Source organism: Dendropsophus ebraccatus, chromosome 6 (genome assembly GCF_027789765.1).
Source record: "Dendropsophus ebraccatus isolate aDenEbr1 chromosome 6, aDenEbr1.pat, whole genome shotgun sequence".
NCBI lineage: Eukaryota > Metazoa > Chordata > Amphibia > Anura > Hylidae > Dendropsophus > Dendropsophus ebraccatus.
This window is the reverse complement of record NC_091459.1, coordinates 105539179-105562680: the sequence shown is the minus strand read 5'-3', so window position 1 is coordinate 105562680 and position 23502 is coordinate 105539179. Positions and strand designations below refer to the sequence as shown.

The 23502-nt window shown below is 40.3% G+C and overlaps 1 protein-coding gene across 1 annotated transcript in view; it reads right to left on the bottom strand.

Annotated features, from left to right (window-relative positions):
* LOC138795868 (uncharacterized) overlaps nucleotides 1–23502 on the bottom strand; it is a 122710-nt gene that overhangs the window by 68712 nt on the left and 30496 nt on the right. Inside the window, 2 exon segments of the mRNA XM_069975532.1 lie at nucleotides 929–1231; nucleotides 4500–7826. Coding sequence (XP_069831633.1) covers nucleotides 929–1231; nucleotides 4500–7826 — 3630 coding nt within the window.

Sequence of the window (23502 nt, the reverse complement as noted above, 5' to 3'; positions counted from 1 at the left end):
CAGTTTTAAGCAGCTGAGAGTGTGAACAATGTCCACTTTATAAAGGTATCTAGACGCCGATTTGATTATTATTGTATCTAGTATAGAGATGAACGAACCTTGAGTAGGCTCAGGTTCATCTGGACCCAAACATTCTGCCTTTTATTATCACTGGCTAAAGAAGTTAGATGCAGCCCTAGGGAATCCTGGTAAACATGGCTAAAGCATGGCCTAGAGCTGTATCCATGCACTCCAGACAGCCATAGGGCTGCATCCAACCCCTTCAGTACATGATAAAATGCAGAGTTTTTGGGTCCAGATGCGTTTGCTCATCTATTCTATTCTTTGCTTCCCTATCCTATGGTGTAACCCTGTCTTTTAAATCCATTGTCTCCTACATGAATGTTCAGATGTAACACATGCATTACTTAGGTATTAATACCAAATACTTTTTGACACCAGAAGGCATGTTTTAAAGTGAAGTGTTGCCATCTGGTGCTACAACACAACAACAAGAAATGGCTAAACTCTCTGCATGCATATCCCACCATGATAAAGGGGTTAATTGATGCCTATCTAAAATCACTTCTTATCAAGCTACACTCAACAAAAGTCAATCTGCTATCCCTGGAGAGGTGCAAATAATGGGAAGATCTACAAAGCAAAACGTGCCAAATTACGGCCCAAATTGCACCTCACTAGACATGGGGTCTAGAAAGGGGAACATGTCTTCTTCTGGAGATGAGATTGTTAGATGGTTAATAAGTATTGTTGACTGATTAAAGCTTATGGACATTCGTTTTGTTTGGTCGGGGCCATGTAATTACGATTAATCCAATTTAGCTCCCACATCCGTAGCAAAGAACCATGTAAAAGATTAGAACGGAAGGAAATAGTGCGCATAAGAAAGCAGAGGACAGAGCAAGAACAAGATGGATGTCATTCTTACTTGTGACTGATTGGTCATGTGACTCTCTCCTTGATTTGTGCTTTGTGTCTTGTCTACTTGCGTCTCCTGCTTTCTCTGATTTACCCATAGGTCATTACTGCTGAGGCTCCTGAACAGCAATTTAGGATTTCTTTTCTCTGAGTCTTTCGCATGTTCCACTGACTTCATCATGGGCAGTGTAGACGTTTTACTTTTGTCCGTGTTGGAGAATGTGATCACTTGAAACTCAGAGGTCTTCTTCTTTGGAAGGGTTTTCTCGCTCTGTGTCTTTATACTTGTTGTTTGGTTTTGTGGTCTAGTATCCTGTTTGTATTAGTTTTAAGTGAAAGGTTTGTCAGAAAATACTGACCTGAAACTCCAGTGTCCAAATTATGAACTGATAAACCCAAAATAACAGTGGTAACGTTTTGTAATGTTACTAGATGTACAATGCATTCAGAAAGTCTTCAGACCATTGCACCTTTTTACATGTTATGTTGTGGCCTTGTGCTAAAAAAAAAAAAAATGCAATCTGCTCTGAATGTAAAAACAGAATTTAAGAATTTGTTTTGAAAATTTATTCAAGGATAAAAATTATAAGTTTGCATGGACATAAGTATTCAGACCCTTTGCTATGACCCCTGTTTCTTTAGATCATCTCTGAGATATTTCTACTCCTTGATTGAAGTCACCTGTGGTTAATTCAGCTGATTGAACATGATGTGTAATGACACTGCCCTGACTTTATAAGGTGTCACAGCTGACAATGCATATCAGAGCAAAAGCCAAGCCATGAGGAGGAAAGAACTGCCTGTAGAGCTCAGAGACAGCATTGTATGAAGGGACAGTTCTGGAGAAGGGTACACATAATTCTACTGCACTAAAAGTGCTCTAGAATACAGCGACCTTCATAATTAATGACCACCAGGGCTCTTCCAAGAGCTGTCCGCCCCACCAAACTAAATAATCGGAGTAGAATGGCCTACATAAGAAGACTGGAGGCTAGTATCGCTGTGGAATGGCCTACATCTAAGTACTGAGTAAAGGGTGTGAAAACTTATGTCAATGCAAGATTTTATTGGTGACAGATTTTTTAAACCAAAGCCAGGAATGGACTTGAATAGAGGATGAAACTTAGTATTTCCTTTATGACCTGTTTTCTGTTTATAGCCTGTTCCTGGCTTTGGCTTCAAAACCTGTCAGATACATCTCTCTATGTAAACACACCATAAAATTCTGTTTTCACATTGTTGTTATGAGACATTGAGTGCAGGTTGATGAGGAAATTTTTTTAAAATTTTTAGCGCAGGCCCTCAACCTGACAAAATGTAAAAAGCAAAGAGATCTGAATGTGTTGTGTACATGATAAAACAGAACATTCCTTATAACCACACATGGAGAAGATTAACCTTAAGGAGTAGCTTCATAAAGTTTAAAGGGGTTTGTCAATTAAGAAACCCCCTTTTCATATACCCTGTTAAAGAATTATGAGTTAATAGAGAGGGTCCTCTGTTTAGGATCCTTATCTCTTGGCCAAAGTGGAGAGAAGATGTAGAGAATGTCTGGAGGATCTGCTCTGTTTTGCATTAGGAGTAGTGACTCTCCTTAAAAAAAGCTTGTCATAAAGACGTTTAGAGACTTACAGATCATTGCTGCTTCACTAAGAATTCTGGGAAGAAAGGATATGCAAAATAGCTCTCACGTCTCTTGAGCAGAGATGTCCCTTCAAGTCAAGTCTCACTTTAAACAAGGAGCCTTAGAACATTGACTGGGGATTTTATGCCAAGCCTAACAATCTCCAGAGTTTTTAGTGGAGCAGTAATGGTCTGTAGGTCTCCACACGTCTTTATGACGCGCTCTCCTTATGAAGAGTGACTACCCCTTTGACCTATGTTGATAGACCTCTCACTAGCAAGCCAACACCCTGCTCTGCACTGATGAGGGGCAAACAACCCGAAACAGATTTTTCCTTTTGGAGAGATTGTTTGGCTTGGCATAAAATCCCCAATCAACGTACTAAAGCTCCTTGATTGAGCGAGACTTGACTTAAAGGGACATCTCTTTGCTCAAGAGGTGTGAGAGCTATTTTGAATATCCTGTTTTGTATTACACAGACAGCCAATTGATTTCAGTGGTAACAGTGTAAGCTTCAGTTTTCACTGTGGTCCCACTATGGGAACGTGCTGTAATTTATTGTGAAAAAAGGCGGCTTAATTGCGCCACCATAACAATCGATGGCCACCTTTTACTGAAAAATGCTGACCCAATCCCATAATGGGAACATAGCCCAAACCTGTCAAAACATAATCCACTGTCACCCATACATTTTTCTGTGTATGATAAAAAATATGATATATAGCTTCACCTTTTACCTAATAATTAGAGAAAAACAAGTGTAAATGAAACAATTTAGCATCAAGATGCCCCAAGTGTGCACTATCATCAACATGACGCTTCAGGCTAGAACTGCTGAGGGCTGCAAGAAACCTAAATTGGAAGGAAAACGGTGAACATGGAGAATAGCTTTTTCATCAGAATGTTTTGACTTGTAATAATCAGGGTTAACAGATTTCGAGACATCTGTATTCACAGATTGTACCCGAAATAATACATTATGGCCTCTGATAGGATGTGGTCTCACATGTGATGCCATCTGAGAGTGAAAGGAATACCATGCAGGCCTCAGATGTTGCTGCTCTCCTCTGAATTTTGCAGTTAAAACTTTTGGCCTTTTACGCCATCTGCTGGCAGATAAAGTGCTGACGCTAAAATAACCAACTCTTTCTAATATTAGAAACATCGCCAAAGCACCTTGGTTCTCATTGAAGAGGCATTGAAGAGAGTGGTGTATACTTGGACTATGGGGAAAAGTATGCAAATTAGGTTTTCTCCGGAAGAAAGAAAATGTGCTGTGTCTAAGGCCGGATTCACACTATGTTAAACACCTGCTATTCTGTGACCCGGCGGGTCACAGAATGGCCAATACTGCAGTACAGACCAGATTATCTTCATTTGTGCTGAATTGGGATGCGGGCACATCCGTGTGCGCTCGCATTCCAATTCACCATTGAACACAATGGAGAGTGCGGCCGGAGCCGCACTTTCCATTATGTGACCTGTTAGGCTTGTTTGGCCGCTATTCAATGAATATTGACCGCACAAATCTGACATGTCAGTTTTTTCGTGCAGCCGCTAGCAATCCCATAGATGCCAGCACAACATGTTTCCTATTAATTACGTCCGTTGTTGCAAATTGGCAACAACGGCTGTGATTAATATAAATCTTACGTTGTGTGAACATAGCCTACGGGATGATTTATGACCAAAGGGACAAGTGGAGATGTGCAGCCAATAGTTAAAAGAAGCAAAGGGATGATCAATTAACAAGAAATATAATAGGCTCAGTAAATGAAAGGTGATCTACAAGATCAGCCCTTGTTTACCCAGAAGCTCCAGCCATGTAATAAGACCTTCTCCTTCTAGCTAACCACTGCTCTATAAAGATGGGGGCAAGAGCTTCAAACCAGTTGTGTAATACTGGATTCTACAAAGAACTATATAAGAAAACACAAAAGTGATTCAATGTACTTACATCTTCCTTCAGTATGTCACTAGTTGACGATGCTGTGTATATGCTGGCTTGGGACTGGCTGCTGACCCCACTGTCCTCCTTGAGGGCCTCATTCTCTGAGCAATTTGTCATCCATGGTTTAAATATCATAGACGCTTCTGTTGAGTCCAAGAAACCATCTGACGGAGAAGTGTTCCCCAAAGAAGTCATGGAGGTTGCACTGGCCCTGGAATTCCGAAAGCTTTTACGCTGATGGTTAGGCCATTGACTTTGTGGTTTTGGACTCATTGGTCTACAAGGCATTGAGTTAAAATCAGAACTAGAGAAAATGTTTGCGTAGGACGTACTTGACGCCTGCCTTATGTTAGAATAATCATTTGGATTAAATGTACAGTTCATTGACTGATCGAATGAATTCCTTGCACATGTAGTGGCACCACACTTAACAGAACTTCTTATATCCACATCTTCAGTGGCAAGTACTGGTAAAGTGGGCACCACATGGTTGTCATTGAATTCCTTATAGCTACCATCTTTTAGTTCTGCTGGAGAACTGCTGATTAAGTCCGGAACCACTGATGAATGATTCTCACTATACGGATCAAGCTTCTCTTTAGAGTTCTTTCTTGACTTGTTTGGGCTCATGACGTGTGTGGATAATGTTAATACACTAAGTCTTTTGAATGAGTCTCTCTCCTTGTTCTTTCGTAAGGCTCGCCACGACATTTGATGGGGTCTGATCTTTTTCCTTTCATCTTTGGTGACAGGCTCCAAGTTTTCAGCTGTGTTTTCTTTTTCTAGATTTTTAAAATCAAAAAGGCTTGAGAATGACTTATGGGCCCAAGATAGCCTTTCTTTTAACCGTTTGCTTTCTATGCTTTTATTACTGTTTCTGATATCATTGCTGTCTGCTTGGGGTTTGGGAAGTTCTTGAGGTTTGGGCAATTCTTGGTGTTTGGGAAGTTCTTGGACGTAGGACGGTTCAGGTGATTCAGGCATCTTCACATGTGAAACATTATTTCTGAATCGGGCAAAGTTGTCTAAGTCAATCCTTCCTGGTCCTGAAGCTTTCCTCATACTCCTGTTATAGAGGAAGCTACTTTCATAAAGGTCATCGTCTGAGAGATCTGAAGATTGCTCATCTCGACTTAGGTTGGCTATCTGTCTGTTGCTTATTAAAGGATGTTGAAGAGAGTGGGATCGCTTGCCTTCTATATTATTCTCATTCCTTCTACCTTTCTCGTCTATATTTGTGTCATTTCCAGATTGGGCTGGATTTTTGCTTTCTGGGGAAACCTCTAATATTGGTGTCAGACATAAGGATCTGTCACTTGAATCCAAATATGTAGATTCTCCCATGTCTTGGTTAGTACCATTAATTTCTTTACATTGTTCACAGTCTTCATTTTCAGTGCATTTGCCTTCATCATCTGCATCCATTACACTCATGTCCATGTTTTTGGTGTCTAGTGTGTGAGCTAGGACATCCTCCTTTTTGCCTTCTTGTTTTTGTAAGCTGTCATACTCCTCATCATCATCCTCATCCTCATCCTCATCATCATCTGAGAAACTGAATGCTTCATGCTCGGAGCTATCTGAACTGTCTTCACTCTGGTCATCGCCCATCATGTTTGTAGAATTTGACAGATCGATTTGTTCCACTTTAGATTCATCATTCAAATCATATAAATTGGCAGACTCCAGGTTGTTCCTCTCTGGAGCCGGACTATTACTTTCTTCTTGATATGTTATTTGAGGATCAGAGTTGTCTAGTACATCATCCAGGATTTGAGGTGATTGTTTATCTTGGCTTGTTCCAATAACCATATAATCAGTATCCATTTCAATTGAGGCATTCATAACTAGGTTGGTTTCAGAACAGTCGTTCTCCTGAGTATCATCACTACTATGTGCATTGACTACAAGTTTATTAGTATCTTTGTCTATATCATCATCAATGAAAATTTGACTATTTTCCGGTGGGTTGAATAATTGATCAGGACTAGGCTGTTTTCTTTGTTCGTCTATCAAACAGACATCATTGGGTTTGTTCCTTGTTGCCTGAGCATCTGTCCGTTGTATAGATATTATAATAAGACCAGGTTTGTTGGAAGAATCATTGGCAGTATCTGACTCTTGACGGGAAGACACTTTTTTGGTCACGTGGTTTAGTGTAGTGTCATCCACTACTGTACAGTTTTTTGCCTTGTCTATGTTGTATTCAAGCACACTTGGTTTTAGGTATGGTTTTGTTGTGTAATTGCTCTTATTTGCTTTTGTGGAGTTTAAGATAACCAGAAATCTGTTTTCTCTTTCCTTACATTTATCAGGTTCTGAAGATTCACACCCTGTGTCGGTACTATCATCAAGAGAATTATCGTGCTGGTTTTCAGGTGATTTATATCCATTAAGTTCTCTAGTTTGTTCCCATTGTTGATGGGAGTTGTGGCCCCAGTCTTCCCGATAAAGACTAGACTCATCAACCTGAGTTTCTGATAAAGTCCTCATCAAATCTTGATCTTTGCAGGCAGAAGTTGTGTCCAGATTATGACTTTCTTTACAGAATGGTGTCCCTGCTGTACTTATTTCTCCCCTATTTGCATCATTCTGGTTACTCTGAACCCCATCGTCACTATGGTTAGGGATTCTAAAATGAATATTAGGCAAACTTTGGTGAGAGGCAACAACAGTTGTGTCTGACCTGGCACAAATCAGGCAACCTTCTGACTGGGAGTTGACATTAATTCTCCTCTTGTCATTTGTCCTGATTTCTGTGGAAAACACCAATCCTCTCGGGCTTTCCTCAATGACCGTCACATTGTGCTGCAAGCCATTGAAAGTCACATTATTATTCTCTGTATCTTCCCTTAAATTTACATTAGGAGTTGAGAGGCCCTTCTTGTTTTCCTCCACGGTATGTACTTGACTTAGTTCAGATGGGAGGTTTTCTTGAGGAGACGGGAGTTGTGTTTGTAAACAGGAAGAGGCCTCGGTCTGATCTTCTTGGCTACATACGACTCCTTTTGAGAAGTTTGTGTTGTGTGAATAAATGCCGCCTTGGTGCTTAGTAAAATCTGAGTACACAGATTCCTCCTTGTCTAATAAAATACAATCTTTCCTTCTGTTCAGTTCATCTGTCGCATCGCTAGAGACGGAGTCAACGTCGGAGATGCTTTCAAAGACTTCACTTTTTAATTCAGAGGGACTGTCGCTGAAATATGATCGCGTTTCAAAGTAATCTTCATCTTGATCCTGGCTGAAAGACCCAAACTCGAGCGTACACTGGTCAGCACTGGTGTCTTCATGAAATTCTACTTTATTTTCAGTGTTTTCATTTAGTTCTGGGGTCTGTAATGAGAAATAGGTGTAAGATGCAGAAAGGAAGAAAATATCATATCAGACAAAAAGCATATAGAGGGAGATTTATCAAACGTGGTGTAAAGTGAAACTTGCTCAGTTGCCCCTAGCAACCAATCAGATTCCACCTTTCATTTTCCAAAGAGTCTGTGTGGAATAAAAAGTGGAATCTGATTGGTTGCTAGGGGCAACTGAGCCAGTATCACTTTACACCATGTTTGATCTCCCCTATATTGTTTAAAGGGATACTGCCAGCTAAGTAATCTCCCTAGTAATAGGAAGATAAAACAAATGATACCTGTCTTTTAATTGATGGTTGTTTGCAGAGTTATAAAATCATATTTTACCTCTAAGCTCAAGTGTTATGGAGGACGTGCTGAGCTGCAGCATGCACACCTCCTTTATTCTCTACCCCTCACTGCTTGACACTGTTCACCAATTGTGCAGGGCATGTAGGACTGTGGAAGGGAGGAGGCATGCATTCTTTTACTCAGACACTTAGAACAAAAACAAGATTTTATAAGTTTTAAAACAGCCATCATCTATGAGACAGATATCATTAGTTTATCTCCCAATCTGCTATTAGTATGCCTTCTCTTACAAAATCTTCTTGTATATGGGCTTTAATATGAAATCCTTTTTTTAAATTAAAAGACTTTATCAATCAGTTATTTATTGGACTACAACAGAGCGAATCTCCGTGCTGATCCTGCTGGCCAATGCAATGCGCCATTTTGGTGTTCAATAATTGATGATCCTGAGGATAGGCCCCTTTAAGTGATTGACTGCAGTGGTTTTGAAACATCAGCAGGAGAGCTTGTCATTGGGGGAAGTAAACAGGGGGATTGGGGTGGACCAATGCACTGGTACGGTGAGTATAGTGTTTTTTTTAAATTATTTTAGTTTTTGTGTTTTTTCTTAATTGAATCAGAAAACCCCTTTAACATGCAACTGGGTCATATAAGATGTGCTCCATAATACAGATATAAAGCACAGAAGCATCATATTCAGCACTGGTTTCCAGTAAAGATCTACACTTATAAAATTATAGGGATTACGCTTGATCTGATCTGCCTAATACAAGGGTTTGATATTGTCATGAGAGTTTATTGTTTATTTTCAAGCACTGTACAAACTAGACACAGAGGAAACATGAATAGGCCAGTCATATATCAAATACCTAATCCATTCCAGAAGTCTATAACCACTTATGGCTGTGTAATGGGCCTAATTGTTCTTGAGATGTTACAATCTAAACACTCTCACTAATCCAATGTACTGGAAGGATCAATTGTTTTCTCCTCTTCTTACCAGTGATTGGAACGTTACAACCTGGGACATAGAAAGTAAGTTGTCTGAAGAGGGCAAATAGCTCAACACTTGGCTCCTTAATCCATCAACCTCTAAATAACCCATTTAGTAAGAAATCAACACCATACAATAAAAATGGCATTTAATTTCAAAGAAACTTCTCCGGAAAGTATAAGTCAACCAAACTGTTCATTTGAGGGTTTCTGTTCGGATTTACTTGTTTTACCTATGTTCCTCCCCTTTGTAGAATATGTCTTGTTATTTAGTTATACATACCGTTCTTATATATTACTGCGGAGGAAGGTAAGAAAGCTGGATGACATATTGGTTGCCTTCCAGCATCCCAAGAGGAAGATATATATGAACAGAAGATGACAGCTCAAGGACTAATAATTCATTTTCAAATGTATTTTAAGATGAAATCCTATTTAATATATAATAGTATACTCCATTATATGGCCTTGTAGGGTGCAGCCCAGAATGTCTCTCGAGGACTGTGTGCATCCATTTGTTCATTGTCTATGGAAATATTGGCATTCTTTTCTTTGTGAGGGACAGTTTTCCTATGTTCTGGTGATCAGAGGATGGTCCCAGGGGATAGTCCCCCACAATCACCTAGATGTCCTCTATTCTATGAATAGGGCATAACTTTAAATTGTGGAAATACCCCTTTAATTTAAACTGAACTAACTTCACATGATCATAATCTTTTGTGAGGTTTTCAGTTTTGATCATATGCATTCTGGGTGCTGTCGCTACAATATGTTTGGTAAAATACAGCAGCTCCCCACCCACTGCAGCCGCTGCAGGCATTTCTAAAGCCTTCTATGAAGTGACAGGCCACTTGGCCAATCACTGCCCAAGATGAGACAATGCTGCGGCCAGTGATTGGCTGAGTTGCATGTTGTTTCATAGACGGCTTAAGAAGTTTCAGCGTCTGTTAGATGGGAAAAGCTAGGAGGACACCAGGGAGCATGGACAGGTAAGTATAATCTTTATGATTTTATTTTGACCCTGTAATCAGTTGCCAACCACGCATCACTATTAAACGTAGCAATGCAAGGCCGGCGCCCGATGATTTTTAAACAAGTTGAAAGACACCGATCAGCCAATAATATGCTCTTTGGCTGATCATTGTCTCTATTTCACGAAGCTGCATCTGTCTGAATCGGCCTGATTCGGCAGAGAATCCCTCTTTGTAAAAGCACTCTTAGGCCCTGTTCACATTATCATTGAACCTTCCATTGGACATAAATATTGGGAGTTCATATTGTCAGAAAAGCAAAATACTTGAACATTTCAGGTGATATCAGTTTACACTGCTGTGCAATGATACGTATGATTTTAATCATGATGGCGCTGCTATGTCCATTCTGTGTTTACTTTTAAACTAGTAACAGCGCCATAGAAAGAAAAATGACAAAAAGGCCATTGAAATTGTTCGGTAACTAATAAACCAAGCAGCACTGAAGTTCACTTTTATTACATACCCTCCAGCTTGTTGTGGTTTCCTGAGCATTTAGACTTATCCTGTGAGATTCTTCAGTGAGGAATCCTGGAGTCTGTGTCTGAACTTGTACCAAGAACATGCCAGCCCACATCCCATATAATGACACCTTTCTTGTTCAGCTGCATTTCTCTATCCCTTAATCTGTGTACACTAATTTAGGAGAATCCATACAGTCTTTTACATTATTAGTATACAATGTACCATAAATCATGATATCTTGTAATTATAGAGTCTGTGGCTCTGCAGCTGACCTGGAGGTGTTAAGATGCCTTTAAGCAGAAAGACTTTTGTACAGTACAATACAGAGCCATCATAAAATTGTATATCATTTGTCATTAGCTTAAAAAAAATTTTTTCCCGATGCAGAAACTCTTCATCACAACTCTACATAAAAGTTTAGGGGGCCGCGGCCAGGGTGTATGCCAGGAAGAAGGTGCAGATTCGCCCCTTCACCCTGGTGTACGCCTGCCACATCCCCTGGTCACCTGATGGGAGGTGGGGTGGGGGTAGGGGTTGTGCGGCAAGGCGGGAGGAGATATGGCCTCCTCTTGCGCCTGATTTACCATGATTTCCACCTGGAAATCATGCCAGAAATCTACACCTGCTCAGAAGAGGTTAGGCCAGATTCATTAAGAGGCATGCATCTCTTAGTTAATTTGGCTGGGCAATTGGGGCCTTGGCCTAATTTAACGTTCCCCTTAGTGTCCAGGACAATAATGGAGGGAGTCTCTCTATTGTAAGGACATGACAGTTATGGGAAATGGACCAATAGTGGAATTTTTTTTTTTTAATTGTGTAGACTGGATAACGTCCAAACACCTTTTTGGCCATTTAACCTGTTAAAGCTTAAGTAAAGTACATGCGTGTCAAGTAGGGCGTAAGGAGGTTGACACTACCATCCAGAAGATGGTCAAGCATGAAGGCGAATGTGACCATGCACCTTTCTCAACTGCACCTGTAAATGCCTTAGAAGGACATGGTTGTCAAATCTTCCTCCAATGCTCAGTCATCTTATGGATGGGATGGCCATTTACAGTGCATAGAAGGATGGGGTAGTAAAAGGGTAGGGTTAAGAAAGCTAACACTGTAAGCAGCTGCCATTATTTTACTATTAAAGTAACGTTGCTAAATTTTGACAAACAAATTTTGGTCAACCCCTTTAAGGAAGCATGTAACAGCCTCCAGAGCTATGCCCACACTTATACAGTGGACACTGGCTGCTGATATTTGGTGTCAGTGGTTAGAACTGGTACAAACTTTGGATCTGGACTTTTAACCACCTAGATACCATTGTCAATAGCGACCATGCCATTTAAGAGGTTAGATGCCAGGTGACACATCTGTCAGGTCTTTATTTTGCCTCCACCACCACCAAGAAGCCATCACAGTGTACCCATGGGTTAGTGTCCTTCTGAAGGATATCATAGAACAGAAAAATGACAGGACACTGCAATATGTTAGTATGACACTGTATAAATACTAAACTAAATTTGGCTGCATCCTTTAAGGGGTTAAAAATGGGTGACACACTATAAATTTAACATATCAATTCACATATGCATAGATGCGGAACATTTCCCCATCCCATTGTGACTCACATCACCATTTATCACCTTGGTGTTACCAAACAGAGACAAACAGAATGATGATTTATTAACCCTACATCATTCTTACAGAAAATGGAAATAGCCTAGTGCTAAATAACTTATATACTGTTTTTGTATTCGCATATGACCATAACAATAATAAGGCAAATTAATTATTTGTTTGCGCATTTAAAAAAGGTCCAAAGTCTACATAAAATCCTATACCTAAGTATGGATTCTGCTCTATATTGTAATGTGCTTTTACTGGCATCTAGTGTATGTGTCCTATTATCTCAGTCGTCTCTGTGGTGTACCTTGTCCATGTAGCTGCCTATATGGATGTGTATATGTAAACATAGCGCCCTCTTTGCATCTGGGGTTCCTAAGATCAGGTGTGGAAAACTGATTCCCAGAACAATGCTGTGGTCCATGAGAGTGCCAGGTTACAGCAAACTTTTATCTGGAATAACCTGAATGAACAAGCTGTCCCATCCACAGCACTAGGCGGCACAACCAGCGTATAGATCACTGAAGTCTCTATGTAGCTCCAGCACTTGGTTATGCGCCTGTAAAGATCGCGTCTAGTAAAGAAGACCTTATAGATATGAAGAATGTCAGCTTTAGAGTTAGTTAATCTCTCGCACTCATTGGAAACCCAGGTTCAAGATCCCAATACAAATATTAGCATTCTGGAAAAGCCCCAACCTAATCACACACCTAATACTACTACTACACGCATCAGTTCTAATACAGCAATGAAAGAGAAGGATGCACTGCCTGGTATGTGGACAGGTTATTATAGCCAGTGCAGGGTATAACAGATGAGTATACAAGCATGGGAGAAATATCGAAAGTTTTACCTGAAAGTTTTGCCTTCCTTGCTGTCGCCTATACAGCAGCAGCCAGAAGTGTTTTACTCTCCAAATGTATGAAGAAACACGAGACAGCTATTGTGCTCGGCGCTGTACTCTGTCATTACGGAGACGTCTACAGTACCGGTTTGACAAGTTTTAGCACAGTTATAACTGGCTGTTTGATAGTGCTAAAACCAAACCGCTCGCCCCTTCTAACACCCACGTTGTATACATGCATTCTAACTTGTTATAAATAGTAAAATCACATTGTTGTGTCTCTGCATAGAAATTCATATACAAACTGTCCACTATGTCACATTTCTTATAGCCATAGACAAATAACCACAGAGCATCACGCAGGTTTATCCAATCATTGCTAGATATAAATAGAGGAAACATCCAGGAATGTACATAGAAGAGAAAATGGTGCCCTCTGCTGGTATGGTGTTGCTTCATACTACTACACCATTTAATTCTGGAGGAGTCTGACTTGACTATCTCACTCACACAATATTCTAGACCAGGGCATTCTGACCCTGTACTTATTCTCTTATTCTCCTATTTTGTGACGCCTTAAAGGGAAAATGAACAGTTTTGAGTTACCGTAACTACAGACTGCAGCCCCAAAAGGATGTTGGGGACAGGAGTGGAATCATATCTTAGAGGTCTCTCATGCAGTTTGCATGACCAAAATAAATGCTCTTTCATACTTTGGTCACTGCTATACACAAGTGCCAAAGAGGTGGGCTCTTCTTCTTCACGAACTGGAGAGAATGGAACGGCTGCACATCCCATCTATGGCTGACACTAATGCTGCTAGGCCTATATTAAAAATCAACACCAGAGTGTCTGTATATGAATTGATCAAGCCATATTGCCCCGTGTACCACCGCACAGGTCCTCTGGTCCACACGGGTCCCTACGCTAACTCCACACCGTGTCGGTCAGCGACCGCCAACCCCGCAAAGTGTGCACGTGCAGGGAAGGGAGGCCATGGAATGGCCCTGCAACCCCAATGTCACAGGACCAGACCCAAAAAGCCCCACCAAAACCCGGTCAGCACCACCGGCGGGGAAGGCTGCCCCCAAACGACATAAGCATGGATATGGTATTACACTTACCATTGCTGCTCTGACAGAATGGGGGAGACATAGGGTCCAGACATGTGAGCACAGGCATATCCTGCTAATTTTGGTCATGTGGGTCTTATAAAGGAGTGCTAGCTGTTCAGAGAGGGAGAATTGCAAAACACGAACTGGAGAGAATGGAACCGCTGCACATCCCATCTATGGCTGATACTAATGCCGCTAGGCCTATATTAAAAATCAACACCAGAGTGTCTGTATATGAATTGATCAAGCCATATTGCCCCGTGTACCACCGCGCAGGTCCTCTGGTCCTCTTCTTCTTCCATTCCTTGCCCTCATCTAGGATTGGCAGCTCTATAAGTCTTCTGATTGGGGGCTAGAGCTGTCAATCATCTATGGGAGGCAGGGCTAAAAAAACAACCTCTCCATGCACGGGGGAAGAAGAGGTCAATTTTCTGACATTTGTGGTGCTGGCTGTCGAAAAGAACAGTGTTTCTCTTCATGCAAGCTAAATGATCAAGAACTGTTCCCCACATCTTTATGGGAGATAGTTCAAAACTGCTGTCAGACTCCCTTTAGGGGCCCAACACACTTATAATGGTAAGTCAGATATTCCGGATGATTTTGGCAGGATTGGCTGAGTCTTTAATGTGTATGGAGAACTTCCAACTCTCCCACAACAACTCTCTTGAAATATTAGATTTCAAGTGCCCTACTTTTGTGCTTTCCAGGAGCGGCTATTTGACCCCCCCCCCCTCCTTTAGTAACTCAATAATCTCAATAACTTTAAAATCTTGATCAATATTTTCTTGAAAGAGTCGGCCTGGTTTATAGAAATTATGACTGAGATTGCTATTAAATTTTTGTGTGATGATAAAAAGAGACGCACGTGCCCTAGACACAGGCATATGGTATAAAATGCAGAGAACTGTGAAGAATAATCGTTTAGCTACCAGCGCAGTGTTGGCAGTCATCGCTCAGGCTGCCCATGGCTCCAGCAGATGGAAAGGTCCAACTGCTTCAAATGCTTCCCACTCCAGGCATAAACACTAACTTGGGATTGTTTCCTCCACACTTTTTTTTTCTTTTCTTGTCACTAAAATGGTTTAGTTATATAACAAGATGACCTTAAAATAAACCTGCCTTTTGAGTTTATGCAAGGTCCCACAAGGTCCCTTTGTCCCACATAATCAGACCAGTACTATAATAATAAGAGTATATATATATAAATATATATATATATAAATTATATATAAATTATATATATATATATATATATATATATATATATATATATATATATATATAATTTACCAAGAGGAAAAGCCATTGAATTATAGCCATAGGAGGATAGCTAGATATAAAATATTTAAAAATATAAAGTATTATTAGTACTTTGGCATGCTATCAGCGCTATTAACCTCTTCTTGACCACCTGAATTTTGATTTTTATATGTTCTCTTCCTTCTCACCTTCTAAGACCAATAACATTTTTTTTTCTACTGACATATAAGGCCTTACTTTTTTGTGGGACATGTACTTTTTCCTGGTTCAATAAAACTGACAATTTATTCTACGGGTCAGATTCCAATGACACCAAACTCGAATAATCAATCATTTTATTTTTTGTTAAAAGGAGAAGTCCTGCGAAAAAATGTATTAAAGTATTGTATTGCCCCCCAAAAGTTATAAAAATCACCAATATACACCTAATATGGGAAATACTTATAAAGCGCTTTTTCCCTGCATTTACTACTGCTTTAAGGCTTCACTTCCTGAATAAAATGGTGATGTCACTTTCTGGATAATATGGTGATGTCACGACCCGACTCTCAGAGCTGTGCAGGCTGTGGATGCTGGAGAGGATGATCGAGGGACACAGGGCACTGGAGGGACACTGAGCATTCCTCTGCCATCATCCTCTCCAGCAGCCACAGCCCGCACAGCTCTGGGAGTCGGGTCGTGACATCACTATTTTTCCCAGGAAGTGAAGCTTTGATGCAGTACTAAGTGCAGGGAAAAAAGCACTTTCCTGTAATAAGTGTATATTGGTGATTTGTATAACTTTTGAGGGCCAATACAATACTTCTCCTTTAAAGGAGACCTGTCACCCCCCGTGCCGGGGTGACAGGCTCCTGACCCCCCGTTACATCCCCATATACTCACCTGATCCCGCCGGGTCCCGCTCTTGGATCTGGTCGGGTCACGGAGATATCAGCTCCCGAAGCCCGACGCGCGCTGACAGGAGAGTCCAATGCCCAGGTGAGTATAGGGGGCTGTAAAGGGGGTCGGGAGCCTGTCACCCCGGCACAGGGGGTGACAGGTCCTCTTTAAGTATAAAAATCATCAGACCATTGCTTAAAGAGCAGAGTGGTTGTTGGTAACCTAGACAACAAGTTGTCAACATTGGAAGGAAAGTAACGTTGAAGTTTGTTTAATAAATTTATGAGCAACAATATTTCTGTTGATATAACAGAAGTATACCTATATACTATATTAGTTAACATTGGAATACTCCTTTAAGTAACTAGCATGAGAGTAATCACCAATGTCATTCAATAATGATAATTGTCAACTACAGATAGCAGCTGGCACCCACTGGGTATGGCACTATGCTCCGTCCATGATATGCAACTATATCATGGGCCAGGCAGGAGTTAATGGTTGTCTGAGGAATGTTCTGCCATACTGGACTTGGGCATGCAAATCATCAATATACAGCGCTGGCAGCTCCAAGCAAGTGCTGACCAATGATGTCCTAGATGTACTCGGTGGAAGAAAATCTGGCGATTCTGCAGACCATGGTCTACAACCAAATCAATATAATGTTAAGCTAGAGGGGTCTGATTCCTGTACAATATGCCACCCCACACTATGATCCCAGGAATAGGACCAGTGTGACATTCCCTCCTCAACAATGAATTTGCAACACCAAGAGGGACAAGGTGTAAGGTTATGGTGCAGAGAAAGATAGCAATGGCTGGAATGGAGTCCATATGGAGACCACATAGGCAAAGCCTTGAAGAGGCCTTCAAGAGAGAATGCCACACAAGTCTTATTCCTGGGAATTAGATATTGGGTGGCATAATGTTCTCGTGCTAGACCCCCCTAGTCTTCATTCCAGGTACATCATTAGCTCGGCATTACATTGATTTGGTTGTGGAATCAGTGATACAAGAAGTTCTCCAAAGTATTCGAAAAGCTGTCTTTCAAAGCGACAACCCCAGGTCCCAAGTTACCTGCCACTATGGCCTGCAGCGTCTCTGGACATGTCTTCCATCGAGCACACCTGCGACTTTATTGATTGTCAATTGCAAAGGGAGCTGTCATCAGCAGATCTTAATAAGTTGTATGCCTAATGGTGGTTTTACACGGAACGATTTATCTTTCGAATTTGCACAATAATGATCGAATTCGAACGATAACACTGGTCAATGGTCAAAAAGGTTCCGACATGAAAACAGTTGATCTTAACTAATTTTGGGGTGCTAAAATCGAAAATGATGTTCAAATTTTGAAATTGGCTCTAATTTTCAAGATATAGATGTACTTTCTATATTTCTCACAGCCTGTGATACAATACTGGGAAAAGTTTGCATCATCAGTATTGCATCATCAACTGGTATATTGCATCATCTTAGAATGACCAATATGGAAAAAAGGTATTAGGGTAAGGCTAGGTTCACACTGCATTTTTCAAATCCGTTTTTTTTGCAAAAAAGGATGAAAAAAACGTATGCATTTGTGTGCATCCGTTCTTCCATTGACTTCCATTATAAAAAAAAAAAAAAAGGATCAAAATGGATCGTTTTTTTTGACGGACACAAAAGTAGTGTCAGCTACGTTTTTGTGTCCGTAAAAAAAAACGGATCTGTTTTTTTTTTTTACAATGGAAGTCAATGGAAAATGGATCAAAACAGATGCACACAAATGCATACATTTTTTTCATCCATTTTTTTGCAAAAAAACGGATTGCAAAAACGCAGTGTGAACCTAGCCTCAATGGAACCCATCAATGCTTGCAGATTACTGTTGGACATAAATGCACTGAGAAGCCATTGAATAAGGACCTACATTCCAGAGTTCAATAAACATAATTAATTTGTAAAAATTCTTAGATATGCCTGTAAATTGTAGTTGATTTCAGATAGAACTAAGTTTCCTATGAATATATTTCAAAAGTTTATGAACAGTAAACTTGCTTCCTTATGATTGCAGAAGTAATAAATATGTCAGCTATTATACTGTATTCTATACAATTCACAAAACTGTAACATGAGAACTCTTCCATATCATAGAAACTAGAGACAATTCACATTTTTCCTTGTGATATTTGAATTCAGCAAATAAAAATCATTAAGAAATGGCTAATTTTATTTCAGAACCAAACAACTTTAGAAAATTTGTTGGCCAGTGTAATCGTACGTGTAAACGTAAACGTCGCGAACGATCAAGCGGCGAGTGAGAAATCGTTTATTTTGATCTTTCAACGAGTTCTCAAATCGTCGTTGATCGTTCGCAAAAAATTCTCAGATGGTTCTGTGTAAACATTCTTTAAACGATTTAAAAAAACATCGTTCATTCAAAATCGTTAATCGTGCGATTGGGCGAATTATCGCTCCGTGTAAAACCACCATTAGTGCATTCAGCATGTGCAAATTTCATAATTTGAATATCAGAAACATGGCTAATGAACTTATACATTGTCAGGCTGGGTTCACACTACGTATATTTCAGTTAGTATTGTGGTCCTCATATTGCAACCAAAACCAGGAGTGGATTAAAAACACAGAAAGGATCTGTTCACACAATGGTGAAATTGAGTGGATGGCCGCCATATAACAGTAAATAACTGCCATTATTTCAATATAACAGCCGTTGTTCTAAAATAACAGCAAATATTTGCCATTAAATGGCGGCCATCCACTCAATTTCAACATTGTGTGAACAGAGCCTTTCTGTGTTTTTAATCCACTCCTGGTTTTGGTTGCAATATGAGGACCACAATACTGACTGAAATATACGTAGTGTGAACCCAGCATAAAGTGTACTCTGCAGGGAAAACTTTTTTTTAATCAACTGGTGTCAGAAGGTAATACAGATTTGTAAATGATTCAATAAAAAAAACAAAAAAACTTAAGATCAGCTGCTGTATGTCCTGCAGGAAGTGGTGGATTCTTACCAGTCTGGCACAGTGTTCTCTGCTGCCACCTCTGTTCAGGAATAGCCCAAAGCATGAAAGAGTTCCTATGGGGATTTGCTACTGCTCTGGACAGTTCTTGACACAGACAGAGGTGGCAGCAGAGAGCACTGTGTCAAACGGAAAAGAATGTACCACTTCCTGACGGGCATACGGTAGCTAATAAGTACTGGAAGACTTGAGTTTTGTTTTTTTTTAACTAGAAGTAATTTAAAAATCTGTAAAATTTCTGAACCCAGTTAATTAAAAATATTTTTAAGAGTTGATCTTGCATGTCCTGCAAGTCACAAGATGAAGTTGCTATGGATCAGATTTGTATTTACAGCACATCCTATGATTGGACTGTGATCTGAGGTATGTGATTGCCAAATATTTATTGATTGCCAACCTTAAATGCTTTGTCATGTTCCTTAGCACTTTTGGAGGTACTAACCACTGTATACTGAACACTGTGTGCTGAACACTCCAACCTATTGTGTTGGAGATGCTATGACCATCACAGTTTGGCCCTTGACAAAATTGCTCATATCTTTTATTTTATTTTCTGACTACTGGTTTGCTGCCTAATATCTCACAGCCCTTTACAGGTGTCAGTGCCACTAGATTATTAGTATTTCACATCACCCGCCAGTGGTCATACTGTTGTGGCTGTGTTTGCATGTATATGGATAACACTTACATTTATTGTTAATAGGAAAACATAGACATGTAATATGAGCAGGGCCGATTCTAGGTTTTCTGACCTACCTACTTACATTTACCCACCTGATAACTTTGCCCCCCCCCCCCTCGCACTACCCCTGCCCACCCCTGGTACTCACCAAAGTGCAAAATGGAGGTGGGTGATGACAGCTGCCAGGTGACATCACAGACCTAGCCCAGCGGGACTGCGGTGAGCTTGGGCAATGGGACGGTGACAACAGAGGTGAGCGACCGTCTAGCAGGGCCGTGGCTGCTGTCAGTTTACTCTTAACTAAAAATGACAGCAGCGGGGAAGATTATCCCGCCCCTTCCAGGACCGCAGAATCTGCCGTCAGAATTGGAATACTCATTCCGCCTTATGGCAGAAGTGCCCCTGAATATGAGCAGATATTGTATTATTGGCAAGAAATTCATAAAATAAAAATTCTGATGTGACTCAGATAGGGTGCTATCATGACTACATACATAACAATGGCACTTTATGTACATAGCTGACCTATATATATAGCAGCTACTCAGGTCATCTAAAGCCTCACACACACTCATACTACAGACAGAAACCAAAGCCTAATGACCAATGTGGCCACAGGACAACTTCTGCAGCTCTGGTACTGAACTGCATAGAAACATAGATGATTGCCGGCAGAAAAAGACCACCTGGTCCATCTAGTCTGCCCTTTTAGTATTTATTTTCTTATTATCTTAGGATAGAGATATGTTTATCCCAGGCAGGTTTACATTTAGCTATTGTAGATTTACCAAGTTGAATGGAGAAGGATGAGGGAAGAAGATACAGTCATAGATACATACATAGGCATCAGTTTTACAACCCCACACAGGGTGTTCAATTAACTTTTCTAGCAATTAAGAATTTTCATTTGGTGAAGCAATAAGCCACAACTATGATGCTATGAAGACTGTGGCACATTGGTGAAAATGGGAAAAAGTGGCGGCGGTAACCATTCGCTACCAGTACGTGTAACTTCAGATCTTTTTTTCTCTAGTTGTGTAATCTGTGAAATAGGAACAAGTAAACCCAAATCCTGTAATCGGAGAAGAGGAATGTAAAACGGTAGAGACAGAACACACCTCTGATATGAACATCATCCTAACAATGCAGCAGAAGTGCAGACAGGTTAATGCTTTTACATGGCTGGTGGCTATGTCATCTTGAAGTAAATTTATTGTATGAGACAGTAGTGCTGACAGGTATTTTCCAATCTGCACCCTCACCTGCTGCTTGAGAAGACATCACAGGAGCAGAGAAAATAATGTTAGGGAGTCGCTCAAGAGCTAAAGATCAGAAGCCTCATGGAGGATGTAACCTGCCGTACTGTACATGTCTATTGATGTGGGATCTAGAAATAATAAGGAAGGTCCTGACCGTGACTCTGGAGCAAGAAAGGTGTTTTACAGCTATGGTAATCTGGTGGATGACTTCAAAAGATAGCTTCAAATGTCTGTACATATCAGATGGCTACTTCCCAACCTAGAATACCCTTGATGGCAAAAACTATGAGGGGAACCATAAGGTCTATATGTGTTTATTCAACCTTGGGTGTTTTGCCATTCTTGAATGTTGGAGTAAAATCCGGTCAAATTTCTAAAGAGGCACATACCTCTTAAAAGAGCAGTCAAATTTAGTTATATAGCAAACTAAAGCCTACCCAGGATGTAAAATTAAAAAACAAAGCATACTCACCCCCTCTGGTGCAGTGCTGCCACCTCAGTCCCCCGATCTGCTGACATTTTGAACCCACTAGAACCGATCATGTAGTGTGTTCGTATTAACGTCAGCAAAGCAAGGCGAGTGCGTCACTAGAGTAACTAAACAGAGAGACTAGGGTAGACTGGAATGGTGGCACTGAACTAGGGGATGTGAGTATGCTTTATTTTGTTATTTTAGAGCCATAGCAGACTATGCCTTTTAACTAAGTCAGAGTGACCCAACATAAGCTGACTTTAGACAGGATATGAAATCTACTCATGCTCATTGGTGCTGCTTTTTGTGCAATTGTCCAGCTTAAAAAGACTCTATAGGTTAATGCTGCCCTATCTAAGAGTAGCATAAACTAATGACAGAGAAGCTAAACAGAATGATGTATCACTTACATTGTTCTGTGCAGCTGATTCTGTGATATCCTCCAGAATAACATAGACCATAAATAGTCCTCTCCATTTTGTGCATGAACCCAGTAGTCCTGGATATTCATGAGCAGTAGAAAATTCCACTCATCAGTTGCTGCCATAGTTATCCAAAAACAGAAGGCCTAAGGAACTTAGTTATCCAGAACAAACATTTATGCATCAAGATCTCTTATAAGAAGAAGACCACATCCAATATCAAGAATACCATCCCATTACCATTATTCCATATAGATGACACGTTGGCATTTGCCAAATTCACGTCCAACATTCATTGAGACCCCATCCCTGAAACTCTTCCTTACAACAGTATCTTATCATATCTTTGAGCACAATAAACTCATATGTGAATCTAATCACTTGGCTACAAAATGTGTGATTTATATCTGGTGGTGGTTGCCAAACAGACGTCATAGACTGAGAAGGGAATCTGAATGCACTTTAGAGTATGTCTGCTCCAGAACTTACATTCCATAGAACAGGTCCTGGAGGAGGAATGGGGAACACCCTTGGTGAATAAGTGAAATGATGCCTAAGGAACTTGTAATTAAAATGATTTTTATGACGAGTGCTTAAGCTAGAAAAATCATCAGAAATATGAATAAAACAGAGAGAGAGACATTTGAAGGTTATTGCAGAGTAATATGCACAGATATTAAGAAACTTAAAGGGGTACTCTGGCAAAATCCTTTTTCTTTCAAATCAACTGGTTTCAGAAAGTTATAAAGACTTGTAATTTACTTTTATTAAAAATCTCCAGCCTTCCAGTGCTTATCAGCTGCTGTTTGTCCTGCTGTAAATTGTGTTTTCTGTTCAGTCTGACACAATTCTCTCTGCCGCCACCTCTGTCCATGTCAGGAACTGCCCAGAGCAGTAGCAAATCCCCATAGAAAACCTCTCCTGCTCTGGACAGTTCCTGTCACTAACAGAGGGGGCAGCAGAGAACACTATATCAGACTGTAAAGAATACACTACTTCCTGCAAGATGTACAGCAGCTGATAAGTACTGGAAAACTAGAGATTTTTAAATAGAAGTAAATTATAAATCTGTGTAACTTTCTAAAATCAACTGATCTGAAAGAAAAAGTTTTTTGCCAGAGTACCTCCTTAAAGGTGCGCAGAACAATGGTAGAGAACGGCAATGAAAACCCATAGAAGTAACAAGGGCTAAGGCATTTGCCTCTTTTATCAATAGCAGTGCATAACAGTGAAAAAAACACTACAACTAAGTGGCCAACGGGACTAAATGGTGAAAAGTGAATTTTTAAATA